The 23,062-nt window shown below is 33.0% G+C and overlaps 2 protein-coding genes across 2 annotated transcripts; one reads left to right on the top strand and one right to left on the bottom strand.

Annotated features, from left to right (window-relative positions):
* Nucleotides 1-10,050: 10,050 nt before the first annotated feature.
* On the top strand, nt 10,051-11,031 carry LOC114741795 (acidic endochitinase-like). The gene has a single exon (XM_028930059.1). The coding sequence runs from the start codon at nt 10,051-10,053 to the stop codon at nt 11,029-11,031; it is 981 nt and encodes a 326-aa protein (XP_028785892.1).
* A 6,020-nt stretch (nt 11,032-17,051) lies between these two features.
* LOC114741794 (polygalacturonase QRT3-like) lies at nt 17,052-22,097 on the bottom strand. The gene is made up of 3 exons (XM_028930058.1): nt 21,861-22,097; nt 21,531-21,767; nt 17,052-18,172 (listed from the first exon to the last, which is right to left on the bottom strand). Exons 1-3 carry the CDS (start codon nt 22,026-22,028, stop codon nt 17,123-17,125), a joined length of 1,455 nt encoding a protein of 484 aa, XP_028785891.1. The 5' UTR covers nt 22,029-22,097; the 3' UTR covers nt 17,052-17,122.
* Nucleotides 22,098-23,062: the final 965 nt, after the last annotated feature.

Here is a 23,062-nt window from a genome sequence, read left to right as displayed (position 1 = left end):
TTTTTTTTTAGCTTGGTTCTTTCAAAGCAATGGAGCCTAATAGGATAAAAGCTCTTTTCTACCATGGATGTTGGAACTTGCACTAAATTGGTTAAAGACTCTGCGCATAATTTGGTGAAAGAAATATTCAAGAACCCCCACAAGATTGAGGCTCTTAATAGTACCAACTTGGTTCTTATTCCCAAATAGATGAAGGATTTCAAACCCATACCTCTCTGTAATGTTAGCTAGAAGATAGAAACGAAGGCGATTTGCGCTATATAGACTCAAAGTAACTACGGGAAAATGTGGGAAATCATCAGTGCACCTTTATAGCAAGCAAACATGTATAGTAGTAATAATATAATTTATGTGAGAAGTCGTTTACTTTATTAAGTTTAAGAAGCAAAAAAAAAAAAAGGTCGGGTGGCAGTTAAAGTACACCTGGAAAAGGTGTACGATCGAATTGAATGGTCCTTCATCAATGACACAATCAGGAAAGTGGGTCTTCTATGGAAGTTGTGAAGTAATCATGTCTTATATCACTTTCTCTGATTTCAAGATTTTATGAAATGGGGAAGAAACAGAAAAATTCACCTCCTTTAGAGGAATATGCTAAGGTGATTTGGTCTCTGCTTGTATTTTTTTTATATCATTAAAGATGTAATTGATGATGGTAGGATTGATAACTTGTTGAAATTCCCAGTAATTTGGCTTATTTCCTCACTCTTTTGTGATATTTGGAATCCAAATAATGCATATTTACTCCCTTTAACCAAAGAAATATAATTTGAAAATTTGAGGTTTGATTTGACCTAATTCGTAGGGATTATTTGTGCAATTCTCACTACAAAGAAAGATAGTATTTCACAGTGGTTCCAAATAATTGCTACTGAATTATGGATTTATAGCAGTTTTGCAAAAACTACTACTAATATGCATTGGTTTGACCGCAAAGGACAATGTTAGTAGCAGTTTTTTTTGTGTATTAGTGGCAATTTTTCGAAAACCATAGCAAAATTATGATGCGCAAACTTTGTCCCACGTGGTGGGAATAGTTGTATGGAATTACATGGTGTAAGCTTTGGTTTTCAAAAACATTTTCTTAAAATTGCTGCAAATACATTATGTTTGTAGTAGTTCTCATAGAACCGCTATGAATGTTTTTGAAATTTGTTGGAGTGTGGTTTTAAAAAATCATTGCAAATGCATTACGTTTACAATAGTTCTAAAAAAGAGAAAAAAGCATTTGTAGTGGTTTTGCTAAGAATCACTGCAAATGCAAATAATTGCAATAGTTTTTGAACTGCTACAACTAAAAACTACTGCAAAAACCTCTATCCAAACTGCTGCTAATGTCACGTAGTTATTATAAATACCCCTCCCCTACATCTCATTTGTTCTTTTCTTTTCTCGTTGTTCTTCCCCGTCTTTCATCTCCTCATTCCTCCCTCTCTTTTGCTTTATTAGTTTATTAGTGATAAACAAAATAAAAAGTTTATTATTTAATTTTGTTTCTTATGTACATTTATTATCATACTTATATATTCTTTTAACTTTTTGTATCTCTCTTGTGGATTCTCACCACAAGACAAATATTCATCCTTCTATCTTCTAAACATTTATTACTCAATCATATAAATATATACTTAAAAATTATTTCTCACATATTTAAATAATTTTTTATGGAACATATTTAAATAAGTAAATCATAGTATATAATTACATATACAAGTAACAAAGTGGATAAATAACAAATAATAATTTGACAATAACTTTTTTTGTGCATTTGCAATGGTTATGTCAAATTTTTGGTGAAAATTTTAGAGGCATATTTTGCAGTGATTATGAAGAACCGCTGCAAATTAAAAGAAAAACAACAGTTGTAAATTCAAAAAAAAAACTGCTACAAATTAAGCACTTTAATGTCACCTCTGACTTAAATTTGTATCAGTTTTTGACATCCATGTGTAACGATTTCTAAATTTTGTAGTAGTTTTGACTACATTTGCAGTGGTTTCTTTATTTTGCCACGTCCATTTTAGTAGTGATTCTAAAAGCCATTACAAAAATATTTATAACATTTAAAATGGCTGAAAACGCAAAAATAACTTATGCAAAACATTGTTTTTTTTTTATAGTGTCTTGAAAGATTTGTTGTGTAGGAGAAGGATAGGAGCTAGAAGATGGACCTTAGAAAGAGCTTTTAGCTTGGCTAGAAAGATTAGAGGTAAATCATGAAAGCAGAGCAAGCAAGGAATGAAGCACTAAGTGAAAGAGGCTATAATTGCAGATAAGTGTGAAGCTGAGGAATAGAGGAGGAACACACCGTTAATCTTTTCCTTTTCTCACAAGCGATCGTTTCTACAAATCCTAGTCTCACAAACCAATGGCTCTCACTCACTGTCATACTCACTGTGCATTCCTTGCTAAACCTTTTGTTGAAGGTTTCATTCAGGTAGTTGTATGTTGTAGCCTTCAGTTTTTCACCCTATCAATTCTTTCCCCTTTCTTCCTTTTACCTACTCCGCCATCGTCTCTAGAGCAATAAAACCACGGGAGACTTCTTCCTCTACTCCATTTGAAGCGAGCTCTTTATTGGATGAAAAAGATAACCCAGTAAACCGCCTAACCCAGCGGTTTACCCGGGTTACGGCTGGTTCCCGCTGGGTTAGGCCGGTTTATGCCGGGTTACTGATCATCCGGTTTAGGCAAGGGACCGGACCGGACAAATGGCCGGTTTGCTAGTTTCCGGTCTGAACCGGCCGATCCGGTCTGGTTTTCATTTCCATGCTATATAGTCAATTGTTCTTCTCTGTTATCGTCTTTGTCTACTACCACCGACAGCCCACAATAATGAAACGGCAGAAAACCATCCCAACGCGTTTTCCATCATTCCCTCCTCCCCTTAAAGGTGGGAATCAGGGCCGGCCCGGCCTTTCAGGGCTAGCGGGTTTAAAAGAGCCAGCCTTTCAGGGCCGAAATTTTAAAAATACTCCAATTTACTAGGCCCAGCTCTTAAGTTAATAGACTCAAGGTCAGCTCGCGGGCTTTTGGCTAGTTTAAGAAAAGATACTATTTTTTTATACTTCTCATTTTTTTTATCACAAAAATGAAAATAAACCAATAAAATTGTTAATAAAAGTCATAAATATGAATAAAATTAAGTCACAAATATAAAATATTATCATATATAAATATCCATCAACATCTAAGAACATCTAAAATATTCATCAACGAAATAACAATATCCAAAAGTTTTATCTAAAGTGCAATTGTGTAATAAATAAATATTATCATTAATCTTTTGAAATTTCATCATCACTATAATCAATTACCCTTCTTCATAAGTATGTTTTTCTTTCGTAACAAAAATATCAAATTTTTCTTCTTTATAAGAATTTTACTTTTAAATTTTGCAATCCAGCTATTATTTTACTTTAATGTGGAAACATTGTTATTGAAACTCATGAATTTCTAATTCAAATTATAGAATCACAAGTTATATAAGTATAAAAATACTCTATTATCAAAAATATATATAGTTTAAAAATATCAACGCATATATAATATAAATCAAATCATTATTAAAGTCCAAATTAACCCACTTTTTAAAAATTTAATTGGATAAATTATTGTCTCAAACTAAATAAATCAAATCATTCTGTAAAATTTAATTTTAAAATGATAATAATAACTAAATATTCGAAATATTATTAACAATGTAAAAAATTAATAATATTATAATTATATTAAAAAATTTAAAAAACAAAAAATTATAAAAATGGTCTAAACAGGCCGGCCCTTTTAAGTCCTTGGCCCTCCAGGGCCTGTTTTTCATTTAAGGGGAAAATTTCAAATCTAGCCCTTATAATTTCAAGGCATAAACGGGTCGACCCGACAGGTCAGCCTGTTTTTCCGGGCCGAACCCCCGACATCGAGAGCAACCCGGGCCATCGAAGGACGCAAAGATGCAGCCGTAGCACCCCACCGACAATCAAGACATCAGCATTAAAGATTTTGAGATGGGGGACTTTGACATCGACCTTTCCCTCCAGGTAATGATGATTGGGTCGAGGAGGAGGGGGTGGGCATGAGCAGCCGCGGCCTTAGCCGCAGCATCGTTCGGGTGTTAACATAGTGGGCTGGTATTTTATTTAGTTTATTATTTCAATAATATTTTGCATACTTTATATATAATTTGTTTTTCAATTTTATTGTGCAGTCAATGCTGGGAACCCACAAATGAGGAGGCTAACCGTGAAGGACGTCCACTTTATGCAGGAGGCCCGTGTAATTGTGCCTATGCATGATCGCATGAGGCAACCGAGAATTGGGCGATCATCTGATCAACCGGTACTTGTCTTATTTAGGCGGGCTATGCACCAACTTCCCCATCTACGTATCTAACTAGCACAAGATGCCAGCTCAAAAAAGAACGATGCTTGGGAGCTGGTGGTCAAGGTAGGTAATTATTAGCTTTTGCTTGAATTTAATTTCTTTATGTAAACTAAATAATTATTTATGAAATTTATGTAATTAAGTTTTACTAGTTAATTAGCATTTTTGTGTATTCAACTCCAGAGAAAATTTATTTGGAAGACTAGCTAAAGACCTACGCCATCAAGAAAATAGGCGATGGCTAGAAAAACAAGAGGGATTAACTGTATAATGCGAAGGCTGGTGACGAGACAAGACCCTTCTAGAAGATTCAGGATGACATACTAGATGGTGTCCTTACTAATGATTGGGCTTCTTTTATCCATTTTAGGACGACGCCTGAGTAGAGGGTATGAATTTATTAAATATTTTTAAGTTATGAAACACAGATATATTTATGTGCAATTTTATAATTTTACTTGTTTTGTTTTATTTTTCTTTTAGCATATTTCTTAGAGTAATGCCAAGAGCCCAGCCATCAACACATCCAGCATACGGCTGGCTCAAAGTCATTTACTGTCACATATAACGAGATAGTAAGTAATTCAAAAAAAATACTATAATATATGTTTCTTTGTGTATATAAATATTTTATTTTAATTATTAATAATTTTATTTTACTACCAATTCACAAGAGAGGAAGACACAGCAGAAGGAGAAGGAGGGGGGAATGCCCACCTCCGAGGAGATGTGGGCTCAGCTCCTAGGCACAAGGACGACACGCTAACATTCCAGCACGCTGCGAAAATTTATATATAAATGTTTATTATTTTTAATTTGATATGTAAATTTTAATTTTGCTGAATCATTTTCCCAGGAGCTTATGACTCAAAGTGCTATGAAGCTCCAAGAATCTCGGAGGTCCGTTATGGATCCCACCGCATCACTGAGGGCAAGGCTAGCCTTACCAGAGCACCTTAGACAAGTTAGAGGACTCAATTTTAGTGTAACTCCTAGTGCTGTGTATGGCCGGAGTGGTGGTCATACCTCCAAGGCGGGGACATCCCAATCAGCGGCAGTTTCACACCAGACTAGCATAGGAGTGAGGCGGCCGAGTGACACCTCGATGGAGGAGCTGCGTTTGGAGGTCACATGGGACTTGGATGCGAGCATGCAGGCCCGCGATCGCAGGCTTCAGGCGACAAAAGCTTCGAATGTTAGACACGTGATTATCAATTTTGTTCTTCCTTTTCGTTCTAGGAAACAGGAAACGCTATGTTGAGCCTCAACTTTGAATTTACTTGAATCGGCGTTTCATAAGTGTTTATATGCAATTTCACATGAGTTGAGATAAAACTTTTATCACATATTCATTTCATATTTTATAAATTACGATTAAAAATTTGTTCATAAATCATTCTAAACAAACCTTTTAATTGGTTGATTCATCCCTCCACTGTGCGCAGATTCATTTCAAGCGCCGTTAGAGTCTCCGTTAACAGGAGAATCTTGGAGGGTCTAATTAAAAGAAAAGGCATAAAAACCTATTCAAAATTGAATGGAACTATGAGAATCTGAGGATTAGTTTTCCCTTAAAAAATATATAATTCTTGTCGCTGTTCCTTCACGGCAGATAAAATTTTTTTGGCCCCTTTAAATTTTTTTCCACTAAGCAACATCTTTGTTTTCTTCATAATTTAAGGAAAAAAATCCAAACCCCTTTTCAATGCACGAAGGGTTGTATTTAATAACAATAAATATCAATTTTGGTAAAAAGAAAATAAATATTGATTATTAGTAATTAATATTGGGGTGATGTTGGCGGGTGCTGGCCACAGAGCCAAAAAGGCAAGGTTATCGTTTAAAACACTTACTGAAGAGATAATTATTTTTAAAATTAACATGCAAATTCATCCCAAATTTTAAAAAGATGTTGCTAAGTAGGAAAAAAATAGCACCGCCCACACAATGAAGTAAAAAATAGATTAAGTGATAGAAAAAAATGAGTAAAAAAAGAGAGTAGAAAAAGGATGAAGCATAAAAAGGAACAAAGAGAAACCTTACCTTTAAGCCAAGAGCAATTATGTTAGAGTAGGGATTGGCAAAAATGGAGAATTCAAGACTGAAGTTTAGCTCAAGAAAGATATAGAGAAATAGAAGGGACGCTACAGGCAAAGATAAAAATGGTAGATTGGTAGACAGGAAAGGAAGGATCCAAAATTTGAAATTTGAATCTCTCGTTATCGGTCTCAATCACAAGTTGCATTGTTTATTTAAGCTGCCCCTACTATTGTTAAAGCAGTTGAAAACTTTGCAGCCATAGCCCATGCTACTATCTTGTCTAACTGCTTAGGTTCATTGGGACGAGTAAACACTTGGGCCAAAGATACAAGCAACATGCACAGAGCTCAACATGGAGTGCTCCATTCTATCAGGTGAGCCGCTACTATTCACGTAAACAGTAACTTTGTGAGGCGAGCTGAATAGAAAATGTGATTGGCTCGGCTCCTTTTGTGATGTAGATATGTAGATACTAAATTAAACCACTACTGTTCATATAAATATAAATGGTAATATAGAGCATACATGTTTAAGTTATATAGATACTACAATATATGGAGCTTTCAATTAAACAACACTATGCCGCTGCCAATAGTCTAAAAATATATTAAATTTTTTGAGAGGATCAAATTTTTCCTTTCTTTTTCCAATAGGTTTGTTAAGTGTTTTCAACATTTTATATATCATACCAAAACATCATTCGGTTCTCTAAAATCCGTTTCGGTTTCGATCTAGCTCTGAACTGCAGCTTAACATCAGCTCAACTCTACTCCAATCCAACTGGGATCATCGGCTCCAATCTGGTTAGTTCTTTAATCTCCACCTCTAATATCCTTAAACATCTATCAATAAGAGTCGGGTCTAGTATAAATGACCAGTTTCACAATATAACAAATCAATATTCAAATATATGTTGGAAACTATGTCCATATCTAGTGCTGATAGTGTCTCCACTAGAATTATCTGTAATAAAAGGATATCTGTGTCTAAAAAAGATATTCCTAAACATCTCACGGATACCTTTGGAACTTCCATGGCCCTGTAGAAATATAAAGACAACACACACGTTAACATGTAAAACCAAGTCACCCTCAGACTAATCACGGCTTCTAAAAATCCATGTGAATGCAATACGTGTCTGTAGGCAATGTGTTGAGACGCAGATTTAATGGAGAATATGATTTAAAATAAAATCATCATCATAATTCCATTCGCTGTAACCTGGAGGAGACTAGATTTATGACACTTTCTATATTGTTTGATTAAAATTTGTTTTATTTATCGGCCGCCCATATAATAAACGTGGTTGTCATAATAAATATTCCCTTTGGTTTCAAACATACGTCTACAATTATTACCAAAAAATATATATGTCTATAATTCAAAAAATTAACTTAAAATTTTATTGACTCTTCCTTAAAATTTAACAATTTTTTATATTTTATTCCTATTTAAAATACATTATATCCCATAAAAACAAAATCTATATAATAATGAATAAAGAATAAAATCGTGCATTCATCTGAAAATTTTGATTATATAACTTATAAATAGAATAAAAAAATCTCCTTTATTTACTTTATAAGTAGGACAAGAGGAATAAGAGTTTGTTGATAGATAGATTTAATTCTAAATATAAGACATCAATCTAATTTATTTTTTAAAGCTAATTCACTAAGTTATAAATTAAATTGATATATAATAAAATATTATATCAGGTTATTTTAGAAACATCATATGATATTAGTTATACTAACTAACTTAAACTTATCTGATTCTCTCAATCTACCCAAATTTAGTAGCTCTTAGGGGGGATAATTAGTATTATACAATTTTTATGTTAAATTTGTTTTCAGGATCTTAAAGTATTTTTCAAACTAATTTGCCAAGTGGTTCTTACATTTTGTGTAGAACATGAGAATATTTGTCGTATTATTTAATACTACCTCCGGTCCTTAATATAAGATCATGTTTGACTTTTATTTTGGTGCTAAATATAAGATCCCAATCCATTTTATCTCATATTTATGCATTTTTTTTAAGATAGTCATTCTAATAATAGTAATTCTACCTAATACAATTGATTAGTAAGGATATTTTATGAAAGATAACACATATTTATTATAAATAATTAATTTAACTTCTTTCTTAATCTTTTTAAATTAGTCAACTAATTTTTATAAATAGGATCGGAGATAGTATGCATATTAAGAGTGAAGGTGCGTCAAGTAAGTAACTTGGAATATCTGTGAAATGCATTCATTACTCCCCTGACAAAGAAGAAAAGAAACACATTCAACGATCCAAAGGAGTTGATGTTAGAATTTTACTCTTAATAGTAAGAAATAGAGTACGTGAATGTAGGACGTGTCTGTGGGCGATGGGTTATAAAAACACAAACCATCATGAAAAGATGCAATTCCTGTCGCCGTAACTTCGACGAGACGAGATTCATGTCAATTTTTATCGACCGCCCATATAATGCACGTGCTTGTTATAATTAATATTCCCTTGTTTCTAATATACTGCTTCAGTGCTACTCCCTCGGGTAAAAAATTTTAAATAATCAAATGATATCTAACAAACTAACAATTAAAATTAGTTAGAAATAATAAATAAATCAGAAATATTTTTTCTAATTTTTTTTATTTATTAAGAGAGTAAATAAGAGGCAACAAATAAAAAAATGATGAAAGAGAATATATAAGAGTAATATTAATAAGAAAGAGTATTAAATACAGTTAATTAAGAACAAAGTAGGAAAAAAAGTAATAAGTACTCAAAAAAATTCAAAAATAAAATTTATATTTTAGATAAGAGTCATCTCTAAAAATAAAGTTTATATGTAGGACCGTAGGGAGTATCTATAACTCACTCTCAACGCGTTTATGAGAACCCAGAAAAACTTTAAATCTCATTAACTTTATCTTGAAATTTAACAATTTAATTTTATTCCTATTTATTATGTAATATATTCTATAAAAGGAAAGTTTACGCAATAATAAATACAGGATAAAATTGTATGTTCATTTTAAAAATTTAATTATGTGTCTTATAAATAAGATAAAAAAAGTTGTTTCTCTCTCCCTTATAAATGAGATAAGAGGAGTAAGAGTGTTTTTTCGTATGATTCAGAATATCCTTATAAGTTACTTTAGACTTAAAACTAATATCTATTGGGTCCGAAACGTAGAGATTAAAATCCTCACAACAAGTATGTTTTCCGGTTTCAAACCTGTATTCTGCTCCTCATGGGGGTAACCTTCTTGAATTTGATGCTAAATGTAAAGAATCAATCCATTTTATCTTTCATATTTATTATTATTTTTTCAATCTAGCTAATTTATTCTACTTATAAACTGTTATTTAATCTAACATTAAACAAGGTTATTTTAGAGAGATCAGATCATATTAGTTATAATTACCTAATTCAAGTTCAAGCAGCTCTTATGTTACGGGCTATAGGAATAACTGATATTATCATAATTCCTATATTATATTAAATTTGTTGTTGCCACGTTTATCCTTCCCATGCCCTCATATCTTTTATAAATAGGCATTGTCCATTACACCGTGAAATCCCAAGCTAAACCCAAAAAACTTCAGTCTTACCCTCTTCCATCATCGATCATGGCTTCCAACAAACCAGTTCTCATTCTCCTTTCCCTCCTCACACTGTCCTCCATCGTCATCATCAAACCCTCTCATGCCGTTGATTTCCCCATGAGCAAACCTGGTTGGAAAATCGCCGTCTACTGGGGACAAAACAACGAATCCAGTGAAGGACCCTTAACCGAGGCATGCGACTCTAATCTCTACAACATCGTCGCCATCGCATACCTCCATGTTTCCGGCAACACAACATCCTTAAACCTGGAAGACCACTGTCCTCTCGGCAACTGCTCCGCCCTAGCTTCACAAATCCAACACTGTCAAAGCAAAGGCATCCAAGTCTTTCTTTCCGTCGAGGTGGATGCCGTCGATGATCCTACTTCCTTGGCACAGTATCTCTACGATAGCTTTCTCAGCGGAAAATTAGGCCCTCTCGGAGCAGTGACCTTAGACGGTATCGATCTTGCCCACATTGAAGACCGCCCAGAGCCATGGGACGAACTCGTGAGGGCGATCAATGGTTCGACCCAAGACAAAAAGATTTACATTTCGGGAGCCCCACATTGCAGTACCAGTTCCTTGGACAGTGCAATCGATACGGGTCTTTTTGATTATCTCTGGGTTCTATATTATGGCCCATCGGCTACGTGCGAATATTTAGGAAACAACGACTTCACAAATCTTCTTAATTCATGGGCAAAATGGACGTCAAAGCCAGGTTTAGTTAATAGCTCAGTGTTCTTGGGTTTAGTAGCGTCAAATGAGACGTCCGCAGCATCCTATGGTTACATACCACCAGAAGAGCTCAAGTCTAAAGTTCTTCCGACCGTGACGGAATCTTCAAACTTCGGAGGAGTCATGCTCTGGAACAGGTACTATGACAAGAAAACAGGTTACAGCACTGAGATAAAGGATGCCTTGGGCACAAAAGTTTTTGAATGCGCACGCCAGGTTCTTGCATCAAGGAGATTCAACAGTCTCTTGGCCAAATCTGTGTAAAAATGCATGGCATGTACTACTACTATATGTAATATATATGAATAATGGCAAGCTACTGGGCTTGCATGCCAGTATGCATCTATGCACGTTTGACTACGACAGTACCACCATCTAATAGGTGTTTCTTTATATAAAGATCCACCACTTCTATAAATATGAGGTTTGAGCAACTGTTACTAAGTTGTTTTATCTTAGATAAAATACTATCTAGTACCCTAATCTTATTTTTCAAGTATATCTAGTATAGTAATCTTATTATTTATGATGCGTTCAGCATCTTTTTTTTTTTTTTTTTACTTCCAGCACCTTAATCTTATTTATAATGCTTTCAGCAACCTAAATCATAAATAAGATTACAGCGATAGATATAATTGGACAAAAAATTTAACATCCAAGTGTTGAGTACATTGGGAAAATAATATCACGATATTGGATGCACTATAAATAAGATTACGGTATTAAGTATACTTGAGAAATAATATCAAGATGCTGCAGGGTACTTTACCCTTTTCGTTCAATTTATATCCAAAGCTTTATATGTAAATACTACTACCTCCTATCCTTTTTGTCTTTTCTTTTTTTTAAACCTAGGCCTCCTATTCTTAATATGAAAGTTAGATGAGAGGCTATATTTGATCTAAATATAAGAAAACAATCAATGAAGTTATTGGACGAAATCTTTTGATTGTGTAATATAATACACATACATTCATTCTATCATTGTACAATATATACGTAATATACATATATGGTAGAATGAAATGTTTCAAGACTTAAGATTTTGACATATATGATCATGGTTGCTGTGTGAAAACCTACTGTATTGTGGTTGATTATGTAATTATAAGAAAATAAGAAATGATAAATAGATATGAGAATTTGCATGACGGGGTTTATATTTCTTCTCTTGGAATATTCTAAGTTGTGAAATTATAAAATACTACGTACTTCCAGTCCTTAATATAAAACCTCATTTGACTTTTATTTTGGTCCTAAATGTTAGATTCCAATATATTATGTCTCTCATATTTATCTATTTTTCCTCAAGATAATTCTTCTAATAATGATAATTCTGGCTAATAGATTTGATTAACGAAGATATTTTAGGAAAATAACACTTATTTATTTCAAATAAATAATTTAAATTATTTTCTCAATCTATTTAAATTAATCAACTAGTTCTTATATTTAAAATCAGAAGTAGCATATTTAAAGTCCAAAATATTATTTATTAAGTAAGGCGGAGATCTTTACATAATATAGATAAGGTAGTGGTACTACTTGGGCAGATAAGCCCATCCTACTCTACCTTACCTAAGCACAGCCCAAAATTGCTTGGGCTTTCATCGGGCAAGTCTTGGTACTGAACTGCAAAATGCACCTAAATTATATAAGCACTGTTTTATTCATAAAACAAAGAAACAAAAATTATTACTAGCTATCAATTTACGAAAATCTATGTTAATTATCGTCGCCGCAAATGGAGCATATGTTTCAGGATTCAAATCAATCTCAATTAACATAATCCCCTTTAATTATAACTTTTAGATAACTCATAATTCGAAGCTCCCACTCAGTTAAATAATTCATACTTATGAATAACGGGATTAGTATTTCAATCTTATGAAAGATATTTCACGCAAAAAATATATAATAAAATTTTTATATATAATATACATTTTCCACAAAACTAGAAACATGTTTATTTAATTTTATCAATCCATGTATAATTATTTTATGAGCCATAAGTCGATATAAAGATTTACTGCATTGAATTTCACCTTCAGATAAAGGGGATTTATTAGCTAGGCTGACGTCATTCATTCCTTGGAGTTAAGCGCATGATTTAAAATATTTTCCTCGGGTCATTATCATAAAAAATTCCGATATGTTTTATAATATAACATGCTTTGCCTAAAGTATTAATTTTTTTCGTAGGCAAAAAAAAAAAGTACTAATTTTTTCAACATAGCAAAACATCATAACTAATTAAAACTCCGCTAACTTATAATTTTTGTTAAAAGTAATTTTAAAATTTTATAAAAAAATAATTAATTTCATTGTTTATTATTAGTTGCTCGTGACAAGGACGGGAGGCATTAGAAAGGCGCCACAAACGTCCAATTGTAACGTGTATATCAGGGCAGGCTAGTCCCTAACCATCATATTAGCCCAACATTACCACGGATCAATTTGGGTATTTCTCACTTTGATAAGCATCTCATCAGGCCTAGATAGCTCATATTTAATTTGGACTGTCCAAATTAATTTTTTTTTTTATTTGTTTGGTTTAATACAATTTTTCATCCTCAGATTTGAACCTATTTTGTTTTTGGTTCATAAAATTTTATGTCTGTGGTTTTGGTTCTTGGAATTTACACCATTACAAAACATTAGCCCCAAACAATTAAATTTTGCTGAGTTGGCACAAACAGTGGTGGTTTGGATGATGTGGCTTCTAACTTAACAACTGCAGTCGGCATGATGAGCTGGACATGAAATTTTTGGGGGGGGGGGGTCAGGTGCTCTGTCCTCATGTGCTGCATTTTAAACAGACCTGACTCTTTTTTTTTTTTAACCTTTCCTAATTACATGTCCAGTTCATCATGTCACCTAATTACCTCATGTTGTTATGTCAAAAGCCATATCATCCAAACTAATACCATTTGTACCAGCTCAACAAAACTTAACAGCTAGGAATTAACTTTTGCAATAGAGTAACTTCTAAGGACTAAAACTACAAGTTTGATATTTTAGAGACCAAAAGCAAAATGGGCTCAAATTTGAGAGACAAAAAATTATATTAACTCTATTTGTTTAAAATAAATATTTTGATGGGTATAGAATTTAAAATAAAAATTTTCTTAACTAAAATTTTTTCAAAAAATAATTTTTGATTTAAAAGTAAATAACTAAAAATTTTAAATCTGGACAATTTAAATCTAATGAGTTTAGGTACTCATCATCACCTTGATGAACACAAACTGATTCCACATTACTACTCCTATCTTTTCTTTTCTTTTTTTTTTTGTTATACACCGCCCGGTAATCCGACACCTATTGGCAACTGACTAATCTGAACTCGAGGGGTAGGAGTGTCGCGGCTTTCCAGCGGTGGTTGTCTCCTTTCCCAGCGAGAGCGCTTCCCGGAATTTGAACACGCATTCTCATCCTTTAGGGGGCGAGGCCACTTACCAACTCGACCAACTGCTCATTGGTTACTCCTATCTTTTTTTAAATACCAAAAGAGAAACGCAGCTCTTAGAGACTATCCATTGTCATCCCTCCCCTCCATGTCTCTTCGAATCGCTTCCACCACCACGTCAGCAGCTACTATAAGATGGTGTCCCAGCGTTGTGACCATAGCAAGTTTGGTAAAAAGGTCTGCTACTTGGTTGCTCCCTCTCGGAACATGCTCGAAGACAACTGTCCATTCTCTGGTTCTCATAGATTTAATTTCTTCAATCAGGGACACATCAACGTGGGTTGAGAGGTCCGCCTCGTTAATAAGCCTGAGGACCTTAGTTGCGTCAGTTTCTAACACTACTTGTCCTGATCCTGAATCCCAAGCTAGTTTAGGCCCCAACAAAGTCGCCCAAAGTTCCGTGATCAAAGCATCACCGGTAAAGCCCTTAGGATGAAACCAGATATGAACTCCCCTCGACTATTTCAAATCACACCTCCACTTGCTCCTCCCATGTGTGTTAAGCAGTCCCCATCGGTATTAACTTTCATCCATCCCTCTGAGGGTGTCCAACTCAGTTAACGAGCCACAGTTCGGCTGCCATTAGGCATTACTCCCTAGAGTTTATCGTTCGCACACCTGATGGCTTCTATGGTGGTGGCAAAGGTAGCAACCTTTAGAGAGGTGTTGCTATGAACTTTTCCTTCAGAGACATACTGGTTTAGCCTTTTCCAAAGCAATCAAACAGTTGTGCAGAAAAGGCTCACCCTATTCTTTTAAATCAGAGAGAAGACCATGTATGGTGTACATTTTAATCTAGCTTTCACTATTGGCTTTGAAACATAGGCAATTCGTTGCACCTTGTAACAGCACAAGCCAGAAACTCTTAGTGTTTGGACAATCACGAAGGACATGAGTCACAGACTCCAAGTAGTAATGGCACCACGTACATGAAGCATCACTGGTCAAACCGTGTTAGACACATTCTTCATTGCTGTCATTAGACTCCTTTATGATAGCTTGGTGTGCAGTCTTGATGCTGAAATTTTTGAATTAGTTCATACTTCCAGCGTGTTATTCTATTTTGCATGGTCAATCACAATCCCCTCTTCTGCATACTTCCAAGCTTCCTTTGTACCCTGCATAGCATATTTAATTACCCGCGTCATTCTATGTCAATAGCAAGGTTCAAGTCATTACCACATTTATACTTGCTCCTTATCACCCTAGCCCATAGCTCTTGACATCACTTGATTAGGTTCCAACCAAGTTTAGCCGTAAATGCTTGATTCTGTAGCCTCATGCATTTAACTCCCAACCTGCCATCTACTTTGGGTTTGCAAACCATCTCCCAAGCGACTAAATGGGTCTTTCTCTTGTTTTTTTTTGCAGTGGAGCCCTATATGACGGCTCTATTGGTCATCTAAATTGCTTAGGAAGATAAGATGTTTGCATGGTATAGCTCGGAATAGTTGAGGTGACTGCCAAGAGAATATTGTTCTCTTGTCAAGAGAAAGGGCTGTAGTTCTCTAGTTTCAGAGTCAATTTTTTGACTGTGTTGACGATCTCATGGAAACTCTCCTCTGTAACCCGTTTCTCATACAAAGCTACTCCAAGGTATTTGCCCAAATCTGTTTCCATTGAAAGCCCAAAGCACTACTAAACAATGGTGTTGCAATTGTCTATGATGCCCACCTGGTGATTTGGTAGATTCAGTTCCACAAGATAGTGGCGCAGAAAATTCCAGTTTACTCTGTCATACACCTTCTCTAGATCAATCTTTATTACCATATAACCTTTATTTCCTTGCATAGGTCGCATAGAGTGGGTGACCTCTTTGGCTACCATATTGTTGACTGAACTGTGTCTCTCAGAGAAAAAACTGCATTGATTGGGGCAGATTATGTTACCACTCCTATCTTAATGCTCTTTATAATCTGTTTTCATCTACCTCGCATAGTGTCAACATGATATTTTTCTCTTTTTTGATATAGGGTCAAACAGTAAATTGCAATCTAAGAGTAATAGAACGCGCAATATTACCAGTAAGATGCCTATATAAACTAACATCATACAAAATTACTAAGGTAGAGAATACTTAAGTTAGAATCCAAAGACCCAAAATGCCAACAAATAACCCAATCTGAACATAATGCTCTTCCGTCATGATGCTTTGCTTTATTGGTCCTTAGCTGTGGATGATTGGATATCCACATGTCAACATAGTATTTTAAAGAAAAATTGAAATAGACAAATTGGCTGCAATAAGAGAAATGGAAGGATACATGAGCATGGTTATTTCGCCTCTATTTGGGTACTTTTTTAAGCCAATATGCTAACTTTTCATTTTTTCAGCTCAAGTCTAGTAAAATCAGCTAGCCTCTCATAACATAAAGAAATGATGTTCAAATTCTCACTATGAGAAGTGCCCACATTTGCTAGATAACAAAGTTAACTATAAAGAATTGACTCAAACCACAAAGGTCATAAGTTTAAATTCTGCTATCCTACCTATAACTCACCAAAACTTTTACCAATAAAAAGAATTATTTATGCTTTAGTAGATTATACATCAGACAAGTTCTAACCTGTTGAAGATAGGAGAGATCTTCGTACAATATCAAATAAAACTCTATTCATATTTTTAAGTCATTTGTACCCCAAATCCACAAAATAAGAAACGCATTAAATAGATGATTTTTTCACATTTGCTCTTATTAAAGAAATGGTATTAAAAATATATTTTACATATTCCCTCACCTATTTACTTTATCTCTCTCTTTATTTATTAAGTCAACAAGAGAAAATTGAAAAAAGCTCATTTCCCTGCAAGTTACTTATAAATAGGAACATATTAGTAATAATTACAATGATGTATAGTAAATACTGCATCAAGTTTATGCCTTTTCATTGCTCAACACTAAAAGATACCAACCCTTTAACTGCTTCATTCGTCTCTACAACCACCACATTATCTGACACATTGGTCACACAATGTGCCACAAATTTAGGCTCTTGAGCATAAAATGAATACTGAAAAAAACTAATCCGGTTAGGAAATACCAACACACCCGAAAAATCAGCAATCCATTTGGTTCCATTGCCCCCTACTGTTAACTTCCCGATCGTTGATCTCAACCCCATTCCATTCACATTGTTCTGATCAATCACCACTTGATCAATATCACCAAATTGCCCATCTAAATTCACAATCGGAACCTTCTTATTGGGATCCCCACTAAACATATTATTCACTATATTTAACCCCAGGACTTGACCTTTAATTGACTTTAACACAATATTGGCATCTCCTAAGAATAACCCATTTGTGACATGAACTTGAACTGGGTCTTCCATGACTATGCCTGTATAATCCAAGTAACAATTATCAATTCTAGTTTGTGAATTTCCAGCTAGTTTCACCAATATGCCTATGCCTCCAAAAGATGTCGCTTTGTTATAACAATGGACTCCAGTAATCATATTAGCTTGGCCTCTAAGTGTAATCCCAATGGCTGCCGAGAAAATTACAACATCTGTGATTGCATTGTCATTACTAGCAAGATCAATGGCGGTTCCTGAGTAGTCTTTCTCACCTATGTCTCCACCAACTGTGGAGTGTTGTCCAAGAAAGCAACTCGAGATAAAGGTTTCATGGCCTCGTTGGACTAGAATCCCTTCTGTCGTGAAGTGAAGAAAGAAACAGCTATTGATTCGGATTCTAGCAGAATCAGCAATTGAAATGCCTCCACCTCGGTAGCTCGAGTCGAAAAGGATGTCTCGAAAGCTTATGTCTTCATAGTGAATCACATCATTTTGAGCTTTCTTGCCAGAGATGCCATCGACATGCAAGGATTCCACTAAATTATCAAGTTGTGAAGAGTTTGATGAGGATAACTCGACCAGATACCTGTCACTTGGAAAAGTTTCAGCTGCTCTCAAGCTTCCACTTTTTACCTAATCAACCATATAGATACATGTAGTTAGTTAATTTAATCAATTATACATCTAAGAAAGAGACCTCTATTCAGGTAAAATTTAATTTCTTTGACACAGAAAACTCCTCTTCTTAAGGCATATGCATGAGGAGGGTTATTACTACTGATTAAGCAAATATCTGCTTTTCTGGCAAAAAAAAAATTAATAACTTTTCTTGCCTCAAATTAAAATCAGGTGAATATGTAATGTTGTGTATTTTGTCTAACACTTTCAAAGGATCCCAATTCTATGTATAGGTAGGGCAATTAAGATCTAATGCAATGTAGGTTAAAGATGAATCAATATAAAGAGGTAAACTAAATTTTATTCATAATTCTTTGCTTCTTTGCTTTCATCATTCATGTCACTTTTTCATTAAATGGATAATTGAATGACTAATTAAGAACATATACATAAATGATCAAATCAAAATTCTTTACTAACATGTTTTCTAGACCATTAAGTTGTGTTCGTCGGAGAAAACCCTCAAATATTGAAAAGCCAAGACAACAACACAAGATTTTAATTTATTTTATCTGCAACAGCAACATCTTATATTTACATCAGGTCCACAATATAAGTACTTCCTCTGCATTTTGGTAAAAGTGATGATATGGTGTTACACTTTATATTATACTCCTCCAATCCTTAATATAAAATCTAATTAACTAATTTGAGTATATTGAAGATGTTAGCTAAATTAGCTAATATAGTATATTTTTTCTAGAATACCCTTAGCATCTTCCTTAATTCCCTCTCCCCTCCTACTTAATTATTATTAGAAAAATATCAATATGATTAATTTGAAAAAAGATTAATAAATTTGTGAAATAAGTCTTACATATAAAATTAATATAAGCTCCTAAATTAAGCCCTACATTAAGGACTGAAGGAGTATTAATATTATACTTTTAATAATCTGCCTAATTCATTGCCAAAACTCAAATGTAAAAATAAATCTATTAAATTGTTGTATTTTACTCAATTTTAAATTCAATATTTATAATTACCAATTTTGCAATTAACGGCTTGTAATTTATAACTCATAAATTCAATTTTATAATCACATTGTCGTGAAATATCTTAGTATTACATTTTATTGATTTTGGACAAAATTTTTCTTGCACTTTACATTTGTATATTTAGTTACTTACGCTAACATGAAAAATAAAACTATAGATAAAAACAAAGATATTTTTAGCCAGCAACATAAAAAGTAAGATTAACACATACATACACATGCTCTCACACACATTCAAAGAGTTTTGCCTATACATATGCTACCTCCGATCTTGACTACAAAAGCTAGACAAAGGGCATATTTTTATCTTAAATATAAAAGCTCAACTCTTACTTCTCAAATTTATATTTTTTTCCCCAAAGTCCCCTTTTGTTTTTTCACAGACCAAACTATCCCTATTTTGAATGCACATGATAGAAGGTTTTCATCAAGAGATAATTAAAAAGATATTTTAGAAAAATTAATATATATTTATCATAAATAACTAACTTAACTAATCTTTTTTAATATTTACAAATTAATTATTTAACTTTTATACTAAAAACCAAAGAAATACTATCAATGTAGGGGGCAAAGATGTGTTCGATTGAAGGAAACAAAGGGACGAGAAGACGTAAAAAATGTAAAAAATTTGGAGAAGACTAGTTAGAAATTTTTAATTAATTTTTCTTTTTTTCTTTTTAATTTTACATCTTCACCTTATTAAAATTTTACAATCATATATTTTTTTTTTAAAATCAAATTTATTAAAAAAATTTCTCATCATTTATTTTCCTTGTTTCCCACGCAAACAAACGAGGGTAAAAGTTAAAGTAGGCCTGCGGCAGGAAAAAGGATAAAGCATTCCTAGTTTTAAGAGAAAGATGAGGGGAGTAGAGGACTACTGGAAACGGAATCTCTGTCCCGGAGTTCACTTTGAAACAATATATATAATAGAGGGCTAAAATAAATATCCTTTTTTTTATGATTTATTTATTAATTCTTTAAATATTTATTTTTTTTATGTTTTGGGCTACGAGCTTTCACATCCTATCATATTATATGGGAGATTTTCCTCGTTTGTAATATTTAAAGGGATAATTAATCTGCAAGTCCTTATAGTTTCAACCAATTTTGAATAAGGTCCCTATAATTTTTTTTCTTTTTATCAGATCCTTATACTTTCACCTGTTTTTAATTAGGTCCTTGTATTTATTTTTCTTTTTATCAAGTCCTTATAAGATCACCTTATTTTTAAGTAAGTCCCTGAATTTTTTATTCTTTATTTTATAAATTCTAATAGTACTATTTTATAAACATAAAATAGTATATATTATGTAATATTAGTTTATAAACAATAATATTCTAAAAATAATGAATTATTATAATAATTTTATTTTTTTAGCAAAAACAATTAATTGTTTTAAAAAAATATCCTTAATTAATTAATTATATTACTTATATTTTATTATATAATTATTAATATTTTATATTTCAGTACTAATTTATTTAATTAAGTTCATATTTAATTAATAAATAAAAATTAAAACTAGATGGACCTAATTAAAATTTTAGTGAAATTATAAGGACTTAATAAAAAGAAAAGTAAATGCGAGGACCTAATTAAAAATAGATGAAAGTATAAGGACCTGATAAAAAGAAAAAAAACTATAAGGACCTAATTCAAAATTGGTTAAAACTATAAGGACTTCCAGATTAATTAACCCATATTTAAATTTAAAACTTTTCTATACGTGGGCCGTGGGCCATGGCCCAAAAAACTCAAAAACCAAGAACTTTTTTCACATTGAAAATCAAAACCCACAACTTCTTTTTAATGAAAAATCGTATCACTAGTTATCTAGATTTACTTGAGAATTCACGAGATATCATTATTTTTTTGTCGGCAAGGCATGGTTTAGGGGAAGGAATAAAAATTCTTATTTATTATCCAAAAATGAAAAATAAGTACTTTTATTTGTAAGCTCTTAATAATTAGTTGATAGTTAAATCTAATCATAAATATAAAATTTTGATATCTTTTACTAAAATATTCTTATTAATTATAAAAAAAATTTATAAAAATTATAATTTTAATTATCTGCTACACATCATAAAAGAGAATAATTTTTAAAAAAATAATATATATTTACAATAAATGACTTATTTAATTAATTTTTTAATCACCCAAGTATATTCCTGTGAACTTGTGGTGGTCTCAATTTAAAAGATTATCATATGCCATAAAAAAATAAAAATTAAAACAAAAACAATGATGTTACTGGACGTGAAATGGTTAAAATTATTGAGAGAGAGATGGGGGTGCAGAGTAATAACCACAAGATTGCCACCGCCAGAAGAAGGAAACGAAATTGGTTTGCCGATTCGGTAGCTTCCTCCTTCCAAATCAATAACCACTCCTCCCAAATCCCTCACTCCTCTCACCAATTCGCGTCCCTCCGTCGCCATCGCAAATGCCTCTTCCAGAGCCTTCTCGAACGCTTCGCTGCTCTCCTCTTCTCCCGTCGGATCTCCGCCGTACTCCGCCGGGTACACCACTCTCGTCTTCCCTTTCTGCATTTTACACAATTTCACCGTTTGGATCCCGAGAACAATTGCGGAGAACAAAAATTGTAAAGAAGCTCCAATGTGGCATCGCATTCTTACCGTAATCTTGGTTTCAGGCGAAGCCGCTGCAGCGATGAGCTTTTGGTGAAGCTTCAGGCTGAATTCTGATAGCTTCGGAGCTGTTTGTGTGGTGCTGAAACATGTGGATTCTTGTTGTGACAGCAAAAATAATACGGCAAAACCTACCGCGGAGAATCTGGTTATCATTCTGCGTTTATTTTTCCGAGTGATTTTGGGCTCTCGAGCACAGAGAAGAGATGGGGATGGAGAGCCAGAGGCAGAGAGATGGTGACGGGAGATCAGTAGGAGAGGCTTCTTCTGGAGGAGCGTGGTCGGTTAACTATTAAAATGAAATTTAAAATTGTCAGCGATAATGTTATTGAGGGCCAAAATAATGGTGTAAATTTTTCTCAACACCAAGGGCAAATTTTTGGGGACCGGGTAATTGGAAAATAATAAAAATACTTTTAAAAAATATTTTTCTGTAAAATGTGAGACAAACTCTTTCTTATATTTATTTTATATATTATAAAATTATTTTAAAAATTATGGTTTGATTTTTATCTAAATATCCTAAAAAATTATATAATGTAATAATCAAATTTTTAACTAGATTACTAACTAAAAAGTCCTATTCAATGACTTATTAGGTGTTCTCCTCAGTTTTATTTTTTTTGCCTTAAAAGAATTTTGGAACTATTTAATCTATCTTTCTCGCTAGCACCTCCAAGTAAAAAAGTACATGTGAATGGATAGAAATTGACTGGTTAAAATCTGAAAAAGTACTTATCAAATTGAAGGATAATCACTATACCTTATTTTTAAAGATAACTTGAACTTTTACAAGTAAATATATTACGTGATAATTATAAATTAACTTGTCAAATTTCGCATGTGTTATTGTTAATTATAAAACTTTTACTTGCTATTTTTGGGATAACTCAAATATTCTAAAGTAACTTTGAATTTTATTTTATGGTTAAAATATAATGAGTAAAAAATTTCTACTTGACAACTATTTAAGTTTTGACAAATTAATTTTTTGTTATTACATATCACATTTATTTATAAAATTTTAAGTTATCTTTAACAAATTAACATCTCAAAATGCTTCCATCAGTGGGTAAGTGTTTGGATACTGAAAAATCAATATTTAGTCAATTCCTAATTTTTATGTTTATTCATATTATTAGGCATTTAATCTTAAATGCATTTTTCTCTTAGCTTAGCAAAAAATTTCC

The sequence above is a fragment of the Neltuma alba genome, unplaced genomic scaffold (assembly GCF_004799145.2).
Source record: "Neltuma alba isolate B1F8T4 unplaced genomic scaffold, ASM479914v2 tig00003535_pilon, whole genome shotgun sequence".
Lineage (NCBI taxonomy): Eukaryota > Viridiplantae > Streptophyta > Magnoliopsida > Fabales > Fabaceae > Neltuma > Neltuma alba.
Note: the sequence above shows the minus strand (reverse complement) of the source record. Positions and strands in the feature narration are given on the sequence as shown.

What these genes read in the sequence shown, in the direction of transcription:
- LOC114741795 (XM_028930059.1), top strand. Translation starts at nt 10,051, where the DNA reads ATGGCTTCCAACAAACCAGTTCTCATTCTCCTTTCCCTCCTCACACTG.
- LOC114741794 (XM_028930058.1), bottom strand. Translation starts at nt 22,028, where the DNA reads ATGATAACCAGATTCTCCGCGGTAGGTTTTGCCGTATTATTTTTGCTG. An exon ending in CGCCTGAAACCAAGATTACG is followed by an intron (nt 21,768 to 21,860) that starts GTAAGAATGCGA and finishes TGTAAAATGCAG; the next exon opens with AAAGGGAAGACGAGAGTGGT. An exon ending in CTGGCGGTGGCAATCTTGTG is followed by an intron (nt 18,173 to 21,530) that starts GTTATTACTCTG and finishes ATGGTTGATTAG; the next exon opens with GTAAAAAGTGGAAGCTTGAG.